Source organism: Meriones unguiculatus (assembly GCF_030254825.1).
Source record: "Meriones unguiculatus strain TT.TT164.6M chromosome 13 unlocalized genomic scaffold, Bangor_MerUng_6.1 Chr13_unordered_Scaffold_41, whole genome shotgun sequence".
In the NCBI taxonomy this organism is placed as follows: domain Eukaryota; kingdom Metazoa; phylum Chordata; class Mammalia; order Rodentia; family Muridae; genus Meriones; species Meriones unguiculatus.
Genome location: NW_026843650.1, coordinates 2576720 through 2602384, shown reverse-complemented (window position 1 = coordinate 2602384; position 25665 = coordinate 2576720). Strand labels below are relative to the sequence as shown.

At 35.2% G+C, this 25665-nt stretch overlaps 2 protein-coding genes across 2 annotated transcripts in view; both read left to right on the top strand.

Moving 5' to 3' along the window:
- LOC132651231 (zinc finger protein ZFP2-like) overlaps positions 1–25665 on the top strand; it is a gene marked incomplete at both ends in the record, with an annotated part of 242736 nt that overhangs the window by 162428 nt on the left and 54643 nt on the right. The window lies entirely within an intron of this gene.
- The window catches only part of LOC132651232 (vomeronasal type-2 receptor 26-like), a 41889-nt gene continuing 39657 nt past the window's right edge, over positions 23434–25665 (top strand). Inside the window, exons 1-2 of the mRNA XM_060376481.1 lie at positions 23434–24300; positions 25060–25183. Coding sequence (XP_060232464.1) covers positions 24025–24300; positions 25060–25183 — 400 coding nt within the window. The 5' untranslated portion in view covers positions 23434–24024. The remainder of the gene's footprint in view (positions 24301–25059; positions 25184–25665) is intronic.

The window sequence follows — 25665 nt, the reverse complement described above, 5'->3', positions numbered from 1 at the left end:
ATGCCTGGATGGGGGACACAAACACTTTAAAGTTGATGTAAAATTTGAATATCTAAGAAACTGATTTAAGATATGTAATTGCAAGTTGTAAATATCTGAGAAAGTGGTTTAAAGTATGTGAAAATGAGAGTTAAAGATTTTAAATTTTCAGAGATTGAAAATATTAATCGCTGGAGTTCTGATATGCTATGAAAACCACCATGTGAAAGCACTGGATTCTCTCTCATAGTTACAGAATCAAAAGTTTTATTGTCCTTTCATTCCTGCTGAAGACATACTTCAATGATTTTCATTGTGATGAAATCTTATGTGTTATTAAATATACAGAGAGGAAATATTGTTCCTTTTTTAACCCCAGAACCAACCATCCTACTTGGTGTCCAAGGTTTAGCTGTAAAGCATGAATTTAACCCAGCTGTTTATAGATGCTTGTTACCTGTTTTTCCTAAAGTGATGATTGCAGTGTAAATTAGAGATTGGGGTCATGTTAATATATTAAAAACTTTTATATCTGTGGGTAAACTTTAAAAACTATAACTTAAGCTTCAAGGAAATGAGACTTGATCCATCTATCACAGGTGAAACAAAATCTACATTAAGACTTCTGTCAATTAACACTTCAGTCTTTTCTACCTACTGCCTATCCTAAGGATGGGCTGCTTCCTTTCTCTGGTGTTGTGATTCCTTCTCTCTCTGGCTGCAATGGGCTACTGAGCTATAGTTTCTCTGTCTTGTGAAAGCATTCTTAATAGTGCTTTACTTCCAAAATAAATCAGACATCTTGGTTTTTTTCTATTCTAGTATTCCATAACACTACAACTACCTGGTCCACAGGCTTATATGTTTGTTTCCTGCTCAGAGAGGAAATATGTACTGAGGTTTCAAGAAGACACTTCATAGCAAAGGACCATCCTGATCCCAAAATTCATGTTTATATGAACACATGTGCCAATCATATCAACAGAAAAACAGGTAACATGGAAAAGCCAAATGATTCCTCCACAGTATCATAAATAACCAACAACTGAACTCACAGTTTCTCAAAGAGTTAAATTGGCAGATGAATACTTCAGATAGTAAAAAAGATGAGTAACACAAAAGAAGACAGGAGCAAACAATGAAATAATGTGGGTATTGAGAGAAGAATCAACTGTGTACAGGAGAATTTGGAATAGCAATAGAATAAATAGCAATCCATGGGAAAGTCTCGGTACCATAAAAGACAAATTCTAAGACAAAATTGAGATTCTGAGGGGGGGAGAAGCAGATACAAATGTTGGAAATGAAAATCATAAAACCTTCAAAACACAAAGCACTGCATTTCAGACATGAATGGCTTGACTGTCAGAACACTTCATTACTATATCAATGGTAAATAAATAAGTCAAAAGTATGACCACAGTATCTAAACTCTGAGATACTTTAAATATACTACAGCCAGAACATGTGGAACAGGAGATGCTAAGATCTGAACTAAGGTCATAAGTGTATTCAAGTTCATTTCACCACAAAATCTCCAAGTCCCTGGAAAGAAACAGATACTCAAACATAAGACATTTAGATGGCCAAATAGAGGTGAGCAGAGTGGAATCTTATCTTGATATATTAGAGACAATGTGTTAAAAATATGTAAGTCTGACCATGGAATCACACCATGGAGCGGACACAAAAGTAGGTTATTTCTCTCTCTGATTTCTTCCTGACTGGAAACATAACAAAGAGAAATGGAAATGTTTGCAAATCTACAATGAAGCAGGAAAATGTGAAACAGACTTTCATATTCCTCCTTATATAGTTCATTATTCTCAATGGAGTACATGAGATTAGCAGATCATGTACTATCTTTTCTCCAGAACAAGCATAACACATTCAAACAAGTACTCACAGAAAGGTCCTCCATAGTAGACTTGGTTCACTCTCAAAAAGGTTCTGGACATCTTGGGGTAGATGGACTGGGATGTGAATGGGGATAAATGTACCAAGGATAATATCTGCCTCCATGTAGGTGCTGGGCTCCCAGTAATAATCACAAGGGAGCAGAGAAATCTCCATTGATGTATACACAGGTTGCAGGAATAGGATGAGACCAAGCAAAGGAAGGGACATGTTAGGCTCATCACAACACAGAGACAGTCCCCTGCATCTAGTCTAATCCAAGACTATTGACTTATGTCATGGAACAGGCTCAGATCTCAATAGTGTCAGGGAAGTCTTTTTATGCTCCAGCTGCTTCCTACAGTTGTTTCAAGTTATCAGTCTGTGCACACCCTATGGTTCTCATGACAGGCCAGCACAATGAGGGTCCAGACAACTGAGGGTCACAGTGCTGAGGTATTTCTGTCACTATAGCCAGACTTGCTCTGAATTTGCTGTCTTTTTATTGTTCTATTTCCCTGTCATCCATGTGCTCTGGGAATTCCATAGTCCTGAGGCTCTGCACCTGGTTCTTCTATGTGGGTGTAAAACATGTTTGGTTCTTTCTTTCCTCCCAAAACTGTATGATTTCATCATGGTCCACAGTGACTTTGGACAGCACGATAGTCTGAGACAAAATTTTAGGTCATCAAAAAACAACTTGTTTGATTTGGATTGCTATTGTGAAAGATAGTTTGAACACCTGATTCCTCCTAGTAAAGGGAGCAGGGGCAGTCACTGGCATTAACTTGGGTGCTTATTCCTTCATCTCTTTCCCCACTCGAAGTGGATTTACTAGGCTACAGAGAAAGAGGATCCAGACAGTCCTGACGAGACCTGATAGGCTAGAGTCAAATAGTAGAGAAGAGAACCATCCTTATCAGTGGACTATGGGAGGAAAACGGGGGAAAGAAGGAGAGAAGGTGGGACAGAGAGATGAGGGAGGGGGGCTACAGCTGGGTTACAAAGTCAATAATATATAATTAGTAATAATAATAACAATGAAAGAAGTCACCAGAAAAGAATATGTGATTTTAACAAAAGCCATAGCTGCATTCCACAAAGCACAAACTTAAAATATTCAATTTAGTGTTTGTTTTAAGAGAGGAACTGGTAATATCAGTTTCTAATGTCTGCCGGTCAGAAGCACTCCCTTGAAACTATAATAATAAATTTTAAAAAAGAGTAAGTTTATTACAGCCAAGTAAAGATAATCATTTTCAACCTCACCCTTTCATAGTATTAAGATTCTTAAGCCTTCATCTCACAATTTGTGTTCTGCTATTAGCAAATTTTTGTACCAGCCATTCCACAATTACATTTTCAATAATACACAATGTTGGGGTCTGAAACACAAAAAAAATCCAAGAAGTTGCAAAAGTCCATCAAAGCAAGAACTTTATTTGAACTAGGGGGCAAAAACTGATCAGTCAGGGGCAATAACACAGATTTGGGCACTGACTATTTCTCTGAACATTTATCTTAGTAAATGTTTAAGCAATGACAAAATCTTATTGTACTCAGGCTGCAAGTGATTGGTCAGGTTCTCAGAACATATTTGAGAGCTGAACTATGACCTTAAAGTGAAATTGTACAGCATTTTTATAGAATGGAACCACAAGTCAAGAGGGAACAGAGCAGGTTGTAGTATTTTGCAGTCATACTTTGACATGAGCTTTTGACCAAGAAACTAAACACTGCTGTCAGCCTTATCCAAGACACTTGGGCTCAGGGTTCAAAACTCAGCTTTTGTATTCAAATCTCCTCTGGGATGTCTGGCACCAAATTCAGAATTATACAGGAGCAAAAGAGAGGGAAAGGTGTTCATAATCAATTTTAGTCATGACAGGCAACACATTTACAACTTTTGTGCCTTAGTTTAGATGATCAGCAACTTTACTCTTTACATATTTCCTGATTAACAGACAAACATGAAATATGTGAAGAATCAGGATAGGAGAAGGTTCTGGGGCCTGTGAGTATGAACTCAGTTTTGAACTGGACAGCAGAAGTCCTGAGATGGCTGAACTCAGGCGATTGTCTCCTAACAACAACAACAACAAAATAATACTTCATCTCTATGCTTTTTCTACTTTCCTGCAATACTATTTATAATTAACACAATTGATATAATTTATGGTAGTATTAAATATTGTTATTGTAATACAATATAATGCAATCAAATTTTGATATCTCACTTTTGAAAAACCCATTCATGAAAACATGGCCATGAATTTTCAAAACAGTGAAAAAATTCAAGAGGCTTTGAAAGGAAGAAAGTGAAAAAAAATGATGTAATGATTGTTTAATATACAAACAAACAAAAAAATTAATTAATGTCTTCTATGGATAATCTTACAAAATTTTGTTACTGGAATTTTATATATATATACAGATTATACACACAAAACATATCTATCTATCAATCTATCTATCAATCTATCTATCTGTCTATATATCTCTCTATGTATATATATATAATTTCTATATAAAAATTTATATATCATAATTACATATAATATAACATAATACATATAATAATATGTAATAATTATATATAATATATTACATATTATATACATGTTATATATTATACATATTATAATACAATATATATTATATTATATGCTATATATAATATATATTATATACTATATATAATATATAAAATTTTATACATTATATATATTATATGTATTATATATAATATTACACATAATATATAATATGTATAATAAATAATACATGTAATATTATATGTATTATATATAATATATAATATCTTAATATATTATATATCATAAAATACATAATATATAATATAATATGTAATGTATATTATATTTTAGATTTCTCTATATAAATATATATTTATACATAGAAATTTATATATATATATATATATATATATATATATATATATATATATGCACGAGCTCGATTTCTCTATGTTCAGTGAGTTGTGTAAGTATTGTATTCATTAATAGGGCCTTGCAGTCAATTTTGGGAGAGCAACCTATAATCTTGACAAAAGTCTGCATTGTTTGAGCATTCCAATAAAACTCCTTCGGCCAACACCTCAAGTAGATATTACCCATTACCAGTATTGGAATCTTCATTTGATGAGAAGTGACATCCTGTTGGTACTCACTCATAATATTTCATTAAATCACTTTCAGATATGTATCTTTTAGGAAGCTTCTACTGGATTAGGTTACAACAGTAACATTCAAATGACATTTAATTTTAGCTGTGTTTCCTTGTATTACCTCCCACATTACCCTCTTTCCTCCCTACTTCCAACTTATTCTCCTTTTGGAGCCCAGCTTCTAGCTATAAATACATATTTTATTACCCTATCCTAGGGAGATCCATTTGGTTCTTCTTGAACCCTAGTCCCTTATTCTGTTTGTATACTACATGTTTTATGTGCTGTAGCATGCTTATAATTCACTTTACAAATAATGTTAACATGTCAGTGGATACACGACATATTTTTATTTTTGAACTTATATTACTATACCCACTCTGATTTTTTTCTAGTTTACCTGTAAATACACATTTACGTTAAAATTACTTTGCTTACTTTTTTAAATGACTGAGTAATATTTTGTTGTGTAAATGTACTACATTTTCTTTAATTATTCTTCTGTTGATGGACATCTGTGTTATATCCAATTTCTGAATATGTTGATTAGAGCAGACATAAAGATGTTTGAACAAATCTCTCTGTGGTACAATGAAGCATCCTTCGGATGTATGCCAAAGAGTGGTATAGCTGGTTCTTGGTGCAAAACAAATCCTGGTGAGGAACAGCCCCAAATATATCCTTAGTGGCTAAACATGTTTGTCCTCCTAGCAGTGTATGAATATTCTTAGCCATTGTGACTCTTTTTAGACTATATCTCAAACTACTTTTGATTTCCATTTTTCTGGTGACTAAGGATATTGAACATATACTTATGTTCAATGGACAGTACTACCAAATGTGGAAATAAAGAAACTAATAGATATCATGAATCAAATGGAACAAAAGATATCCACAGAACATTTCTCAGCAGTTCATGGATCCTTCTCTAAAATTGAACATATAATCATTCACAAAGCAAGCCTTAGCAGATAAGAAGATTGAAAAACCTCTGAATCTTATCAGACCCCCATGGATTAAGGCTGGACACAACAACAAGAGAAACAACAGAAAGCATACAAAATCTGGAAATTGAACAACACTACTCAGTGACTACTAAGTCAGGAAAGAAACAGAGAAAGAAAATAAAGACTTTCTAGCTTTCAATGAAAATGAAGACACAACATACCCACACTTAGGAGACACAATGAGTGCAGTAGTAAGAAAAAAATCTTATAGGTTTTAGTGCCTTCGTAATAAAATTGGAGAGATCCCATATGAGTAATGTAGCAACACTGTTGAAAGCTCTCAAACACATGGAAGCAAACACACAAAGAAGGAGTAGTGGACAGAAAATATTCAAACTCAGGGTTGCAATCAAGAAAATGGAAACAAAGAGACTGATACAAAGAATCAATAAATCCAATAACTGGTTCTTGGAGAAAATCAACAAGATAGACAAATTCTTAGCCAAACTAACTGAAAGGCAGAGGGAGAGTATCCTAATTAACAAAATCAGAAACAAAAAGGGTGACATAACAGACATAACAGAGGCAACACAAAAAATAATTAGGTTCTACTTCAAAAGCCTGTATTCCACAAACTGGGATAAAGAAACAGATGATTTTTGATAGATTTCATATACCAAAACTATAACAAGATCAGGAAACAGTATAAAAGGTCTTATAACAGCTGTGGAAATAGAAGGAGTCATCAAAATCTCCCCCTCCCCCCAAAAAAGCCCAGGTCCAGACAGTTTTAGAGCAGAATTCTACCAGACATTCAAAGAAGAGCTAATACCAACCCTCTTCAAAGTATTCTACAAAATAAAAACAGAAGCAAAATTGACAAATTTCTTCTAAGAAGCCACAGTCACCCTGTTACCTAAACCACACAGACTCAACAAAGAATGAAATTTTCAGACCAGTTTCATGCATGAACAGCAAAGGAAAATACTCATTAAAATACTCACAAGCTGAACCCAAGAACACATCCTATACGTCATCAACATGACCAAGTAGGCATCATCCAAGGTATGCAGGGATGGTTCATTATACAAAACTTCATCAGTGTAATCCACCATGTAAACAAACTCAAAGAAAAAAAATCACATGAACATTTCATTAGATGCATAAAATGCCTTTAACAAAAATCCAACATCCCTTCATGATGAAAGTTTTAGAGAGATCCATATTTAAACATAACAAAGGCCATATACAACAAGCTGATTGCAAGCATCAAACTAAATGCAGAAAAACTCAAAAGTGATTTCAGTAAGATCAGGGACAAGAGGATATCTACTTTCTAGATACCTCTTCAAAATAGTAGTTGAAGTTCTAGCTAGAGCAACAAGACAACTAAGGGAGGTCAAGGGCATACAAATCAGCAAGGAAGAAGTCAAAATATCGCTATTTGCAGCTGAGATAATAATGTATGTAAGTGACCTCAAACATTCCACCAGAGAACTCCTACAGCTGATAAACAGCTTCAGCAAAGTAGCTGATATAGGATTAATTAAAAAACTTCAGTAGCCCTCCTGTACACAAGCTAGAAATGAGCTGATGAAGAAATTAGGGAAGCTACACCATTCACAACAGTCAAAAATACTATAAATTATCTTGGTATGACTGCAACCAAACAAGTGAAAGACCTGTTTGAACAGAACTTCAAGTATCTGAAGAAACTGAATAAGATATCAGAAAATAGAAAAATCTCCCATGCTCCTGGATCCATAGCATTAACACAGTAAAAATGACCATCTTACCAAAGTCATTCTACAGATTCAATGCAATCACCATCAAAATGCCAACAGAATAGCTTAAACAATCCTATACAATAATAGAACCCCTAGAGTTATCTCCATCCCTGACTTCAAGCTATACTACAAAGCAATAGTAATAAAAACTGTGTGGTACTGCGATAGAGATAGAATGATTGATCATTGGAATTGAATCAAAGATGCAGGAATAAACACACATACCTTTGGTCAATTGATTTTTGACAGAAGCCAAAACCACACAATTAAAAAAAAAAAAAACACAACATCTTCAACAAATGGTGCTGGTCTGTTTTTCTGCATGTAGAAAAATGAAATAGATCATCTTTATTTCCCTGCAAAAAATCTGAAGCCCCCGTAGATCAAAGACCTCACTATAAATAGCAGATACACTAAATATGTTAGATTAGAAAGTGGGGAAGAGCCTTGAATTCATTAGCACAAGAGACAAATTCCTAAACAGAATATCCACTGCTCAGTCTCTAAGATCAACAACTATTAAATGGGACCTCATGAACCTAAAGTAGGTCAACTAAAGGTGATCAAGGGCATACAAATCAGCGAGGAAGAAGTCAAAATATTGCTATTTCGGACTCATAAAAATTTTCATGATATTGGCACTATCATGAAGCAGAATATGTCAGGCTACACATATCATAGGAAATCACACTGATGAATTAAATGTTCAATTAGTAAATAAGAACACAAGCTTAAATGTTGATTGTCTTCCTCCCCGGTGATCAACGGGATTGCATCAACCCTAACCCTAACCCTGGCCCAAGTCAAGAGTACCCAAACGCTGAGAGAAACCACTGCCTGCCCATGTCAGTGACTTTCCTGTCATTTGAGGATCCTTTGGGCATGGCTCTTTCATTTATTCATATATTATTTATATATTAAATTATAAATAAATCATTTTTTCTTTCACTTTCCTCCGTTCAAAGCCTCCTGAACACACTTTTTGGTCTTTTAAAAATTCATGGCCACTTTTTCATAAACTGTTTTTATATAAGTAACATTTCAAAATTTTGTTTATATTATAGTAACAGTAATATATAATATAACCATGAAATTAGATCCAGCATATTTATGATAAACAGTATTAAAGAATAGCAGAAAAAGTATAGAAGTAAAGTATTATTCTTTTTAGTTGTTAGTAGATGGTTGCCAGAGTCAAGCCATCTCAGGAACAACCTGCTTCTTACTGGCAGGGTGAAAATTGAGTTCATGTTCCCAGGCCCCAGACCCAACTCTTAACCTTCTTCTTCAGGTGTTACCTGTTAATAGGTAAAGAAAGTAAAGAGGGAAATTGCTGATCATCTAAACTGAGGCACACAAGTTGTAAATGTGTTGCCTGTCAGGACTTAAATTGATTATGAACAGCTTTTCCACTCTTAGTTCCTGTAAGGCCAGAGGGGATGTGATTGCAAAAGCTTAGTCAAGAACCCAGAAATCATGTGTCCTGGATAGGGCTCAATCACCAGTGTTTACTTCCTTGATCAAAGCTTTCTATCAAAATATGATTGAAAAATACTACAGCCTTCCCTGCTCACCCTTGATTTGTAGTTCCATCCTATAAAAATGCTGTACAATTTCACTTTAGCATTGCAGTTCAGCTACAAAGTCTGTTCTGAAGCCCTAATTGATCAGTGGCCTGAATGCAATAAGATTTTTGTCATCTGCTTACATATTTACTATGAGGAATCAGGATTACTATCAGAAAATCAGTCAGTACCCAAATTTGTGCTTTTGTCCCAGACTGGTCAGTTTTTGATGCATAATTCAAATAAAGATCATGGTTTCCTGGACTTTTGTGACTTTTGGGATTATTTTGTTGTTTCAAAACACAACATTGGATTTATTAAAAAATGTAATTGTGGAGTGGCTGGTACATGAGTGTGCTATTAGCAGAACACAGATTGTAAGATTAATGCTTGTGTATCTTAATACTATGAATGGGTGACATAGGAAATGATCATGTGGACTTGACTGTAATATTGTTACTCTTTTTTTAAAATACTTTATAATTATCAGTGAAAAGAGAAGACAACAGATAAGGGAGTCAAGATAGATACAAGGCTATTGTGCTTTTGAATGGCAGACACAAGAGACTGACACCACCAGTTGCCAATCTTGAAATATTTTAAGTGCAGTTTTGTGGAATACATTTAATTTTTTAAAATCACCTGTTCAAACTACCTTCACAACAGCAATCCAAAACAAACAAGCTAGTTTTAGATGATCTACAGTTCTGTTTCAGACTATGGGACTCTCCAAAGTCACTGTGGACCATGATGAAATCATACAGGTTGGGGAAGAAAGAAAGAACCAAACATGTTTTTCACCCACATCAAGGATTCAGGTGCATAGCCCCAGGGTTATGGGATCCCCAGAACACAGGTAGGAGAGGAAAATATAACAATGAAAATCCATGGAATTTAGAGTGACTCTGGTTAGAGTTAGAGAAATATCTCAACACCGTGATCCACAATCTATTGTCTGGACTTTGCTTCAGTTTGTGAGCAGGCTGTCATGAGAACCATTGGTTGTGCACAGACTAAGAACCTGAAGTAACAGTAGGAAGCAGCTGTAGCATACAAAGGCTTCTAAGGCAAGGTTGAAGTCTGAGCCTGCTGCATGACATAAATCAACAATCTTCTTGAATCATCATAGAAGCAGGGCATTGTCTCTCTGTTGTGAAGACACTGACATGTCCTTTCCTTTGCTTTGTCTCTTAGTACTCTTGCAATCTTCATTTACATCAATGGAGGTGATGCACCACAGCTGTTTTGAGTGCTGGCAGCAGCCCAGTACCTCCACGAAGGCAGACATAATCCTAGGTGCATTTATCCCCATTTACATAACACTAGAAGCACCCTTCACGAATATTTTTGACAATGACCCAAGGCCACTATGGGAACTCTTTCTGTGAGTACTTGTCTGAATGTGGTATGCGTGTTCTGGCTACAGGATAGTACCTGCTCTTCTGTGCACATGCAATTTCTTTGAGAATATTGAAGATGATACAGAGAAATGTAAAAGTTTTAACCTGTCCTCCTTCATTACACATCTACAAACATTTCCACTTCTCTTCCTTATATGTCCAATGGGGAAGAAATCAGAGAGAGAAACCACCAACTTTTGTGTCTAGTTCACTGTGGAATTCCATGCTCAGGTTTATATATTTTTGACACATTTCCTCTAATCTATCCAGAAAATATTCCACTCTTCTCACCTTTATTTGGGCATCTAAATGTCTTTTGTTTGAATGTTTCCCCAGATTTGGAGATTTTCAACTAAAATGAACTTGAGTATCCCCATGTCCTTAGCACAAATCTGAGCCTCTCCTGTTCTACATGATTTAGTCTCTTTAAAGTGTCTCAGAGTTTGAACACTGTGGTCACAGTTATGACTTATTTATTTCTCACTGATACTTTAATGCAGTGCTATGAAAGTCATGTCCTTCATGCCTGATATTCTGATGTCTACTTAGTTCTGTTGGAAACACAGTGACTTGTGGTGTGATTGGAGTCTTAGTGGTTTTAATTTCCAATGTTAGCATTTGTCCTTCTCCTCCTCTAGAATCTGAATTTTGTCTTAGGATTTATCTTTTTTGGTACTGAGTGTTTTATTTGTATTCCTTTTTTTTGATCCCTCATCCAAGTTCTCCTGTGTACTGTTTATTCTTGTCTCAATGCCAAGACAAATTCCATGTTTGATCCCATCTTCCTTTGGGTTATTCACCTCTTTACTTTCTGAAGTATTCACTGGCCACTTTATTGCTTTGAGTATACTTGTGTTCATTTGTTGGTTGTGAAGATATTGTAGAGGAGTCATTCAGCTTTTCCATATTTTCTGTTTTTCCATTCATGCTATATTTGGCATATTTGTTCACTTGAGTAACAATTCTGGCTTAAGATGATACTTTACTGGAAAGTATCTTCTGAAAGGCTCATTCTATGCACCTCTTTGTGAGCAGGAAAGAAGCCTATAAGCCTGTGGTCCTCATAGCTGTATTGTTATGGAGTATGTGAAGAGAAAAATCCCAGGATGCCTGATTTATTTTGCAAGTTAAGTACTCTTAGGAATGCTTTCACATGAGGGAGAAACTATAGTTCATTAGCCCCCTACAGCAGGAGGTAGAAAGTGTACCAAGACCAGAGAAAGAAAAGAACCCCTCCTCAGAGATAGGCAAGAGACAGAAAGAATGAATTATTAATTGTCAGAAGTCAATCTAGAATCTGTTTGACTTGTGTTAGGGGGATCAAGTCTCAATTCCTTGGAGCTTACAGTATATTTTTAAAACTTTACTAAAGAAGATGAACACTTCAAATATTTTAATATAAACACAATACAGAATACACACTGTAACCCTCATTGTAAGAAAAGCAAATATCTGTAAGCAGCTGGGTTAGATTCATGCTTTACAGCTATACCTAAATCTTGGAGATCAAAAAAGGATGGTTATGGGCAAAGTCATGAAAAATGAACAGACATAGCTCTGTCTATATATATATAATGAAAGATAAGATTTCTGCACAATAAGAAGCACTGTGTCTTCAGAACAATGATAGGACATTAAAAAACTAGATTCTATAACTATGTGAACAGGAGACACATCTTTCATCAGGTGGTTTCCATAGGATATCAGAACTCCACTGATTAATATTTTAAAACTCCAACATTCTGAAATCATTAAGTCTCATTTTCTCATACCTTAAACCACTGTCTCAGATATTTACAACTTGCATATAGATATCATAATTCACTGTCTTAATCAGTCAAAATTTATATCAAGTTTAAAGCCTCTGTTTCCCCCTCCAGCCATTTACCAGGAGACTCTGTTAATTAAGCAGTGCTTGAAAAGCAAGTTGTTTTAATTAAAAATTCTAACAATTAGTTGATATATATTAATAACATGATAGCTTTAGTTTGAATTTCATATATATTTATTTTTGTGTGATTATGTTGTTCAGTGTGATGCCTGTCAGCAAGGCAAACCTGTCTGGCATAATGCCTCCTTCAGCAGGTCACCTGCTAGCTGTAGAAAGAACAAGGATTGATTGTCACATATAGTATGGACTGACCAAACATCTGCTGCCTTGTTTTAAAAATATGCCTCAAGTTTCCTGATTGCTGTTCAACTTCTATAGTGACAACATACTGTCAACACCACCAGAGACCTGAGAGGGTTAAATTGAATAAGCAGTATAAACCAAATGGCCTCTGTATCAGTCAAAAAGTCTGATACCTGTACACCCAGTCTAGGGTCTAGGTTCCTCCATGGTGTTCAAATACTTTGTGGCGAGCAGACGTTCTTTGAATGTCACCCAAACAACATTAAGACTTCAGTTGCAACATAGGGAATCAACAGCTTTCAAGCACCAGACCTGTAAGGTCTGAGAGATGTTTTATGGAAGAGGAATGTAGAAAAACTAATTTGTCTTGGCCAGGAACATTAGGGTATTCAACTCAACAGTGTCCAGAGGTTGGTCAGGGATATAATGATGGGTGAAGCATATGTCAATTCTTGGTTCAATTGTCAGCATTACTACAGTTCAGATATGATCAAGACAAAGGCTATTTCTGCCCATAGTATTTGTGAATTGCCTTAGCTTCTGACTGGAAGTGTAAATTTTTGTTTACCAGAGGGAGACTTTTTCTTTAGATTTCTTAAATCCATATTTAGAAGAACTCTCTGAAGGGTTTGGGGAACAACATCAAATTTGTTAACCATATTTTATAGTAAATAAATTTCACTGATATTCAGTTACTTATGTAAGGTTTGTCCTTGATTAGACACAGAGACACTTTTCTCTCTGTAGAGGCATTATGTTTATATTGTGCATGATAATAAGCCTACCTCTGAACATGTTAAAGTATTTGGTCATTTATAAGGTGTCTGACCATTATCCAGAATATTAATTATCTTTTACAGTTTTCAACAAGTTCACAGTTTTTAAGATTAAACTTTTGCACTTTTACCCATGGTAAGTTTGAGCCTTAACATTTTGATTTGAAGATTTAGGTGAAGATCTTTTACAACAAAAAAGAACCTTAAAACATAAATAGAGTTCACAGAAAGACTAGGAATGTCATTTTCCAGATACATTTGTAGTGTATCTTATAGAATATTAGTTTCTTATATGACCCAGTTTATCCAAATAGTTAAACATTAACATATTAAGCAAAGACAGAGAGGTTATATTTACATCTTCATGTAAAATTCTGGGATCCTGGATAGACCTTAGGAATTTATAAACCTTTGTTGCAGAAAATTAAAAAAAAAAGATTGTTGGGCTCTATACTATTTATTATTATTTTCCAGAACACTATCACTGTGGTGTTATTTACCCCTTATCACAAATAAAACACCGATATTGGTTAGATTTTATAATTGTCTTATTTATTTTGGGCCAGATAGATATTTCACATATGCTGGCTCAATAACCTCACCATTCATCTCCTAGCCCCCATCCAATGCCTTCCAATTTAATCCTCCTCATCTGGTCCACCTTCCATCTATAATCCCATAGTACATATTAGCATTCTACATATGAGCCTTTTCATGCCATTATTAGAGTCCTTCCTTAGCCCACATGGTATTTTCTCCACAATAACCCATCATGGCATCCTTCTTCCTCCTCACTTCCCGACCATCTGTCTCATGATTCTCCTTTCCCAGAAGCCCCAGAATCTTTGTCAGGCCTAACCCATTCTGCCATGCCCAGAATAGGACATTTAATCGAACAATCAGGTATGATTTAGGCAGGTTTTCAAAACTAAGATAGGTGTAACAGATCTTGAGTGCCAGTAACACACATCAGAACAACCTCCAATAGACCTCATTTATAAAACATAACTTAGTTATTTAACATCCGTTGTTCCTTACCTAGGTTTTTCAACAAGCCTCATTTTGAACACAATTAGTAGAGATATATGTGTGTTTTTAGACAGTTATAAACTTAGACATACATTTCTAAGTCAGTCTCTGTTAACCTGAATAGATATTTACAAAATGTTGTCAAACATTTGATGTTAGTAAGTTCTATTTTCTAGAAACAGAAATTGTATTCCCATAACATATACACTATGTTCTGACATGTTTATTTTTCTAAATATGAATTGAATGCACATAATACACAAGCATGCTGTAGTTTTTTAGCTATTAATATTTTTTCTTACAATTTTTAACCTGACATTTTGTTGGTGATTTTACAGAGTTTTAAACCAAACCCAAGAATTTACAAATCCTGAGTTATAGAATCTATACAAAATATTCTTAGACCATGTATGGATATAACCTAGAACCTCCACTCAGATGTAGCCTGTGGTAGCTCAGTAACCAATTGGTTTCCCAAAGTGAGGGGAACAGGGACTATTTCTAACAGGAACTCAATGACTGGCTCTTTGGTCTCCCCACCCCCGAAGGGAGGAGCAGTCCTGTTAGGCCACAGAGGAGGGCTTTGCAGCCAGTCCTGAAGATACCTGATAAAACAGGATCATATGAATGGGGAGGAGGTCCCCCCATCAGTGGACTTGGAAAGGGGCACGGTGGAGATGAGGGAGGGAGGGAGGGAATGGGAAGGAATGAGGGATCGGGACACGGCTGGGATACAGAGTTAATAAAATATAATTGATAAAATAAAAAATAAGTAAAATAAAATAAAATAAAAAAACAAATGTATTTATCTGCTTCTCTCTCTGACAAGAACACATCATTGAAACAAAAAGTTGACATCAATATGAGTTTATGTAAACAAATATTTCTGAAATAAACATGATCTTTCATAAAAAAAGAAAGAAATCTTGAAATAAATTTTATATATAAGCTACAAGTTTTTCTCCATTATTTTATATATTTATTAATTTTATATTCTGATAGAAGCCCTCCCATTATACTCCAGTCCCTCCTCTCACACACTCTTTCCCCCATTTTCCCTTCTCCTCTTCAGAGCAGGGGAAGGTTCCACATGGGTATCAACCAGCCCTGGCACATTAAGTCTCTATAAGACCAGGATCATCTTCTCCCACTGAGGCCAGACAAAGCATACCAGCTAAGGGACTAGGATCAAAAGTCAGATCTCAGGTAGCCAAAGGTTAAAATCATCAATGAAGATTTTATAGCCAGTCATTGGAGACATAGCTCTTTCCAGTAGTTATCATTCATACATGTACACATTCGCACAGTTGAATATTTGATATTGAGTAATTTCTGGGAAAGACTAATCCTCCCTCTGTCAATGGTTGCTAATTGCATGGTTTAGAACAATAGATTCTCTTCACAGCATCTAGCCATAGATCTCAGTTTAATATATTGCAACCAAATGAATTTCTACTTGGTGATGGCAGGAATGAAGGCATAATCTTTCCTTCAGTAGAAACCAGTGGACTTCAAGCTAATGATTTCTATTACTCTGCCTCTATTGGGCCAGGCAAGCTCTCACCTACCAGGGGTTTGGAAAGAAGCATATGAAGACCCATCCCCAAACATGGACGTCTATGAGTGAGACAGTTCAGCCCAACTACCTGCACCAAAATTCCATTTCCTTCTATAATTAGTAATTTTTTACTACCTTATGGAACTTGTGTTTTCCTCTTTTTTTTTCTTATGCTAGGATAACTTACTCTTTTATTTCACTGCCTTACCTTACCCAGGAAACTCTACTCAGCAATTTAGATGGAAAACTTATAGAAACACTTTTCCTTTCGTTATTACTTTTTACATTTTTATAAAATTATTTTGTATTTTTATTTTGTGTTTATGAGCTTTTTTGTGTGTGTTTTGCCTACATGTTTGTTTGTATACCACAGGTATGCTTGGTGTGTGCAGAGAGGAGAGGAGGACCCCTAGAACTGGTGTTAAATGGTATGGAAATCCAAAATGTGGCTACTGTGACTGAATCAGAGTCCTCCACAGTGCAGCAAGTACTCAAAACATCTCAGTCATTTCTGAAGTCTCAAAACACTATTTTACACAGGTTTATTTATTTTTATTTCATGTACTTGAGTGATTGCCTTCTTGTGTGAATACAAAATGTGTGCCTGGTGGTCTTAAATTCCAAAAGGGATCTCATGACCTAGAGCTACAGATGGTTCCAGGACCTCCTGTGTGCACTGAGACTGATACTCTTCTTTGTACAAAAAGGGGTCAGTGTTCCTAGATGCCTGGATATCTATCCACCCTGCCATGCAACACTTTAACACCAAGAGTGCATACAAATAAAGTTGTTAGAATTTTTGTAAATGACTATGAAAATGAATAATTGCAAAACAAAAGGACATGAAGCTCTTATTCACATTCCCAGTGAACACCTTAGTGACTCCTCTATATTCCAATGTTTCCATGAAGAGAAACATCATAAACACCTATATATTCAGCAGTCACAGGACATAAAAAAGTTACACAAAATCTTTATCCACAAAATCTTCAGCAAGGAAACCATTATTAGTTATAGTTCAATTTCTGAGAGTTTAAGAGCCATTCCATGATGTTCCTGATTCGTCAGGGGCTTATTCACAAAAGCTGTACATGTCACAGTAAAAGTCAAGGCTTAACACTTCTAGGTTCCTGAATTTGATAAAGAGTTTCTGACAAAATGGGCTGACGACACTCATCATTCTGTTCTTCTGGTTTAGACCGAAATGGAGAAACTATCTATATTTGATGACCTTATACTTTGCCATTGATCAGATCAATAAGGACTCACAACTGCTTCCCATTGTGACCTTGGATTTCCATGTCTACAATGCCTTTAATTCTAACAAAAAAAAAAAAAAAAACCCTGGAAGGCCCTCTGATGTCAATGTCTGGAAGAACTGAGTATGTTCCTAACTACGAATGCAAAACACAACACAAAGCTCTAGGAATCATTTCAGGAACCATGTCAGAATTTTCTGCTGCAATTGGAACACTTTTAGAGCTCTAAAAAGTCCCACAAGTAAGTTAGAAAAGTATTTTGGTGCACAATCATAGGTCAAAACTGACAAAAACAAAAGAAAACAGAGAAGTGTTTTATGTTTAGTATAAGCAGATTTAAAAGAGCAGTGAATGAATTACTTTGATATGGCAATGGTTAACAGTAGAAAGAATGTCATAAAAATCATGCTCAGTACATTCTGAAAATTTCTAAGCAGATCACTTAGTGGAAACCATGACTCTATTGTCAAACACTGGAAGATGTACTGTGGATAGTAAGGCTGCATTTTATCATAAGCCAAATTGTACAACAAAGATACCGAAGTACCAAAGAAAGCATATAACAATCTCAAAATTCCTACAGTTGTCAATACTGATGTATGAAAAAAGAAAGTCTGGGACATGTAACTAAATTTAGAACAATCTTCAATGTCATCATGGATGAAAATCTTTCAAGGAATTAACAATCTCATTCAGGAAAGTAGATCTCAGCGCAGCATTCACAGAGACCAACCACTTAAATAGATTGCCACAATTGACTCTTTCCAGGCTACACTGAAGAAAGGTATCCATCAGCCGCCATTACTACAAACAGAGAAAAATACTGTGTGAGCACAAGGGTCTGGAATAATGAAGATTATAAAACCACAGTGTAACTCTGATTGTTATCACTCAGTTTAACAATTAATAAAATATTTTATCCTAATGTAACAAAAAATGAAACAGAATAATTTACATCTGTTTCAGAGACTTTTTTTTTCCTCAGTCAAATCTATCATTAGACAGGAATAATGCAATAACTCCTGGAAATGTGATTTTAGATCTTTACAACTTGTACCATTTTAACTTAGGTAACTGAATCTCTAAAAATTTTGTCAGTCTCTTTTTCTATTTGCTTTTCTAAAGCTGAAGGTTCTGAGAAATATGCTGTTATATGACCAGAAAGTACTTGGTAGTACTTTCTGCAGTCTTTCACTACATCAGATACTCTGTTGCATCATCATTGCAACAAAGGAGATCTATCAGGTCTTTCAAAGACAGTGAACAGAATATTGTTTACTCCAGATACCTTAGTAACGTTGGAGCTCATGGTACTTGAAAAAAAAAACAACATATTCCATCACGTGATTAGAGAGACAAGCTAATCTCAGAGAAGACAGCTCCTCACCAATATTCTGTCCTTTGATTCTCATATGCAAAGAATGAACTCACTTCCTCCCTCCGGGTTATGATTCCAAATATGTGAAACTCAAGAATCACCTTTTTTTTTTCCTTTGCTTCTTCAGGTCACATATGGTCCCTTTGATTCCATGCTAAGTGACAAAGATACATTCCCAACCCTTTATCAGTTGTCTCCTAAAGACAGAGCTCTAACCCAAGTGTTGATCTCTTTATTGCTCCACTTTGGCTGGAGGTGGCTGGGGCTCTTTGTGTCAGATGATGGGAGAGGAAGGGAGTTTCTCTCAGACCTAACAGTAAAGATTGTTTCAGAAGATATCTGTGTGGCTTTTACAGAAAAACTGTCTGATAACTCAAAATTTAGAATATTTTATGATTATGGATTGCTGAACTTGTACCAACATATACAAGTAAATGTGATTTTATTCTATGATAATATGGATGACTTGGTGATCTCCCTCCCATACATTAATTTTTTTTTTAAGAATAAAGGTGTGGATCATGGCAAAGCAACACCTGACATATTTAAAATCTACATTCAATGACAGGAATTTTTGGATATATATTTTCAGAGGAAGTTTCTCGTTTTCAAAGAGGAGAAGTATCCCTGGCTTCAAGCACTTTCTTGAGGCACTTACACCCTCCCAGTACCCAGGAGATTCTTACTTCTCTAAATTCTGGGTTGACAATTTTGATTGTTCACCTCTTGGTTTTCTATGTGAAAAATTTAAACCCTCTCCAGCGAATATTTCCCTAAAGACTGGGGATGAAATAAATGATGTGATGACTACTTCTGAGCCCAGCTATTCCATATGGAATGCAGTATATGCAGTGGCCCATGCCCTCCATAAAATGCTGTTGACCAAAACTGAAATGGGACCTATGGATGACAGAAACAAGGGTGAGATTCTACCATGGCAGGTAAGCCTCATTCATAAGCAAGGGAATCACCAGGATCGTATATTATTGGTAAGCAATTTACTGTGGTTAACCAAGAGATCATTTTCTTCTTATAATTAAAAGTATATATTAAAATGCAAAAGGGTTTGTCATAGGATATCTATATATGTCTATAACTATCTGACATGATTTTGAAACTCAAAGCACAGATTTGAAGACATTAAATTAGAATGTGTTTCAACAAATGTTTCCTAACCTGACACGAAATTCTAAAATATAAATATGTGATTAATGTCAAAATATAGCAAGTTCAGTAATCAAAATTTATATTTTCTTGGAATATACCAATTGAAATAAGCTTTAGACATAATGACCATATCCAAAGCTGCTATTTCACATAAAATTCAATCTATATTTAATGTCAAAAGATCATAAAATTAATAGGGTCCTTTGCTTTAAAGAATCTTCTCAGTTTCATGAGGTCCCATGTATCAATTGTAAATCTTACTTCGTGGGGTGTTGGTGTGCTGTTCAGGAAGTTGTCTCTTGTGCCAATGAATTCAAGGATCTTCCCTATTTTCTCCTCTAATAGATTTAGTGTTTGCTTTTATGTTAAGGTCATTGATCCACTTTGAACTGAGTTTTGTGTAGATTGATAAATATGGGACTATTGATATTTTTCTACATGTAGGCATCAGCTGGATCAGAGATATTTGTTAAAGATACTCTCTTCTTTTTTTCCATTAGAGGTTTTGAATTCTTTGTAAAAAAAAAATCAAGTGTCCATAGGTGCCTGGGTTTATTTCTGGGTCTTCAATTCAATTCCATTGATCAAACAATCTGTTTATTTGTGTGTGGGGAGAGAGGTTTGTTGATTTAGTTATTTTTGAATTAATTAAAGTTCAATCACTTTGTATCCCAGGTGTAGCCCCCTCCCTTATCCCCTCACAATCCCACCCTACATCCCTCATCCCCTCTTATGTCTCTCCTCAAGCCCACTGTTGGGGGGGTCATTCTTCCCTTCCCTTTGTCCCTAGTACATCAGGTCTCATCAAGACTGACTGCATTGTCTTCCTCTGTGGCCTGAAGTTCTTTTATTGCACAGAAATGCTGAGTTATTATTTTTTGGTGTTCAAAATAATATTGAGAATTGTTCTTTCAAGGTCTGTGATGAATTGTGTTGTTATTTGGATAGGAATTATAACGTATATTGCTTTTGCTAATACGGTCTTTTTTACTCTGTTAATTTTACCAAGCCATGAGCATGGGAGCTCTTTCCATCTTTTGATATCTTTTCAGTTTCTTTTTTAAGAGACTTGAAGTTCCTGTAACAGAAGTCTTTCTCTTGCTTGGGGAGAATTCCAACAAGATATTATTTCTGGCTGTTCTGAAGGATGCTATTTTCACAATTTTTTTATCAGCCCATTTCTCATTTGTATTCAGGCCATTACTGATTTTTTGAGTTAATTTTATAGCAGCCACTTTTCTGAAGTTGTTTATCAGCTGTATAAGTTTTCTGGTAGAATTTTTGGGGTCACTTATATATAATAGTATATCATTTGTAAATAGGGATGTTTTTACTTTTTCCTTTCCAATTTGGACCCCCTGATCTCCTTTAGTTTTACTATTTTTCTAGATAGAACTTCAAGTACTACTTTGAAGATATATATATATATATATATATATATATATATATATATATATATAGAGAGAGAGAGAGAGAGAGAGAGAGAATGGGCAGCCTTGTCTTGACCCTGATTTTAGTGTATTTGCTTTGAATTTTTCCCCATTTAATTTGATTTTGGCTGCTTGCTATATATTACCTTTATTATGTCTATGTATGGGCCTTGTAGTCCTGCTCTTTACAGAACTTTTATCATGAAGTGGTGCTTGATTTTATCAAAGGCGTTTTTTACATCTAATTAGATAAACATGTTTATTTTTTTTTCTTCCATTGAATTACAGAGATGGATTTAAATATGTTGAGTCATCCCCACATTCCTGCGATGATGCTTACTTGATCATGGTGGATGATGTATTTGATGTGTTCCTGGATTGGTTTTCTAGTATTTTATTGAGTACTTTTCCATCTAAGTCTGTAAGGGAAATGACTCTGAAATGTTCTTTTTTGTTGGGTCCTTTTGTGGTTTAAGGTATTAGAGTAACTGTAGCCTCATAGAATGAATTTGGCAATATTCCTTCTGTTATATTTTGTGGAATAGTTTCAGGAGTGTTGGAATGAGGTCCTCTTTGGAAGTCTGGTAGAATTCCATGTTACAACCATCTGGCTCTTGATTTTTTGGTTGAGAGACTTCTGATGACAGCTTCTATTTTATTAGAGGTTATAGGACTGTTTAACCTGCTTACCTTATCTTAATTTAATGTTGGCAAGTGACATATATCAGGAAAATCTTCCATTTCCTTTTGATTTTCCAAACTTGTGGAATACAGTCTTTTGAAATAAGACCTAATGATTCTCTGGAGTTACACTCCCTTTTCATAACTGATTTTGTTTATTGGGATACTATCTCTCTCCCTTTTTGTCAGCTTCTCTAGAGCTTTGTCTATCTTGTTGATGTTCAAAAAAAAACAGCTCTTGGTTTCATTGATTCTTTGTATTGTTCCCATTTTTTTTCTTTGACACTAACTTCAGCTATGAGTTTGATTATTTCCTCCTGTCTACTCCTCTTAGGTGTTTACTTCAGTCTGTTCTAGAGCTTTTACATGTACTTTTAAATTGCTGCTATGAGAATTCCTTAATTCTTTTTAGAAAGGCACTTAATGCTATGAACCTTCCTTCTCCTTAGCACTGCTTTCATTGTGTCCCAGAAGTTTAGGTATGTTGTCTCTTCATTTTCACTGAATTCTAGAAGATCTATATTTTCTTTCTTTATTTTTTCTCTGACCCAATGACCACTGAGTCATTCACTTTCTGTTAGTTTTATAGGTTTTCTATTGTTTCCATTGTTATTGAACTCTAGCTTTAATCCATGGTGGTCTGATAAGATACAAGGGGTTATTACAAATTTCTTATACTTGTTGAGGCTTGCTTTCTGACCAAGTCAATGGGCAATCTTGAAGAAGTTTCTGTGAGGTGCTGAGAAGATGGTATATTCCTTTTTGTCTGGGTGAAAATTCTGTAGATATCTATTGGATCCATTTGATTTGAGCATCAGTTAGTTTAATTGTTTCTCTATCTAGTTTCTGTTTTCATGACTTGTCTTTTGGTTAGTGTGGGGTTTTGAAGTCTCCCACTATTACTGTGGATATATTAGTGTATTATTTAAGCTTTAGTAATGCTTCTTTTACAAATGTAGGTGCCCTTGTATTTGAAGCAAAATACTCAGAATAGAGACATCATCTTGGTGGATTTTTGATATGATATGTATCCTTTTACTATGATATGTATCCTTTCCCATATCTTTTGAATAAATTCAGTTAAAATTTTATTTTATTAGATATTAGGATGGCTTCTTTCAATTTGCTTCTTGGGTCCATTTCCGTGAAAAAGCTATTTCCAGCCCTTCACTCTGAGGTAATGTCCTCCTTTTTTGTTAAGATGTGTTTCTTGTATGCAGCAATTCTATTTATATATCCATTCTGTTAGTCTGTGTCTTTTTATTGAGGAATTGAATCCATTGATGTTGAGTGATATTAATAACTAATGTTTGCTAGTGCTGGTAATTTTGTTTTTTATGGTTGTAGTGAGTTTCTGTGTTTCTCTCCTTTTGGTTTTGCAGCAATGGTGCTTTTTTATATTTTATTTGTTTTCTTGGGTGTGGTTAACTTTCTTTGCTTGGGGTTTTCCTTCTAGTGTACCTTAAAGCTGGGAAGCATAGACATTGGCATTTTGGGGTCCACAGCATAGCTTCTCACTTGCTGTGGAGTCACTAGAGTCCTAGCACTCAGTAACCATGTACACTCGGCACCATCATTTTGGATCCTCTTCAAATCTCCATCTTTTAAGTGGAAATATTTTTTTCTGGTGCTGGAGAAAGACACATTTTGCCAACTAAGGACATGCTACACACTATACTATCTTCTAACTCATAGATGATATTTCTACTTGTGTTTAGGAGCTCTAGCATTACTTCCATGGGGAATAATATTAATCTTGCTACATAATTGGAGAGACACCTAAACAAACTAAGCACCTTCAAAAAGAAACCCATGTCAGAGGGAGTGAAAATGAATTTCTCTTAGAGTTCAATGAGTAATCTGTATAGGCCACTCATATCTAATTTTGTCTCTCTTCAGCTGCATCCATTTTTGAGGAAAATTAAAGTGATAAATGCTGCTGGAGATGAAATAAGCTTTGATGAGAAAAAGAATATTATGGAAACATATGATATGCAGAAGTTTATTTCATATAGTAAGCAAAATTTATTAATACTTAAAGTGGGAGAATTTGTCTTCAAGAGTCCACAAGACCAAGGCTTTTTCATCAATGAAGTTCTGATTCAATGGCCAAGCAACTTTAATCAGGTTGGGAAATTTTTCAGCATTTAATATAAAGGGAATTATTTGTAAAGAATTATAAACTTCATTGTGTAATATAAGGCGAGAGAAATGGGGTTTCTGTCTGACAATCCAACCCTTCCAAATGAGTTCTGACTTGTTGCCTCAGAGGAGAGAATATGTGGATGCCTTATACATTTCACAAAGGTGAGGCAGAAGTGAGTCACAGTTTGATCACCATAAATGGTTGTTGAACACTTAATAATGGAAAGTGAGCTAACTTCAAATCTCCATTCTACACTCACAAATAATAACCTCAGAGTTCCCCATAAATACATACAATTTACTTTGTATCACAGTCATAACCCCTCCCTCATTCCCTCTCAATCTCACCCTTCCTCCCTCATATCCTCCTTGCCCCTTTCAAAGTACACTGATAGGAGAATTCCTCTTCCAATTCCATCTGACCTTAGATTATCAGGTATCTTCAGGACTGGTTGCAATGTCCTCATCTACCTACCAAGGCTGCTCCTCCCTCAGAGGGAAGGGGGAGGTCAAAAAGCCAGTCATTGAGTTCTTGTCAGAAATAGTCGCTGTTCCCTTTACTAGGGTAACCCACTTGGATACTGAGCTTGTGATTAATATAAAAAAATAAAAATTATAAAAAAGTTAAACACACAAAAAATACATACACTTTACCTAGAGTATGAGCATTTAAGTTATTTAGCCAAAAGTATTTTAAATTAATGTTCAATATTATGACCAGTTTTTCTGTGTTGCCTTCAGACTCCTCAATCTGTATGTACACAGAGCTGTGGTCCAGGATTCTGGAAAGTTCTACAAGAAGAAAGACCCATTTGCTACTTTTCTTGTGTATTTTGTCCAGAGTGGCACATTTCCAACCAGACAGGTAGAAAAATAATACTTTTCCTCAACTGCTTGGGAATGTAGAAGGGGAAAGTTAAGTGACTATGGTGTCATAATGCAATGCTGTTCTCCATGTCTCTTTCCCTCATCCCTGAATCCATTAGTAATCACTGCTGATGCCACAAAATGTGTGAAGATTTGAGTGGCAATTCTCATGTTATTGTGTCAGATGAAAACTACTAAAATAAAAAACCTGCCTTTTGGTGCATGACATGGCTATCTCCATGGTATAGGTTCCCCATTAAATGTGAGATCTCCACTTGTCCAGAATTGATTTTTATTTCTGCAATAAACAAACCTAATGATTTTTGCCTGAAGATAACTCCAGAAAAAGTACATGTATGATTATTTCTTGAGTGCATGAGAAATAGAATTGCATTTATAACACTTACATTTGTCATCTTCAGTATCAACAAGAGTAGAAAAAGCCAGTTGATGTAAATAAAAATATGGTTGCCTGTTTAG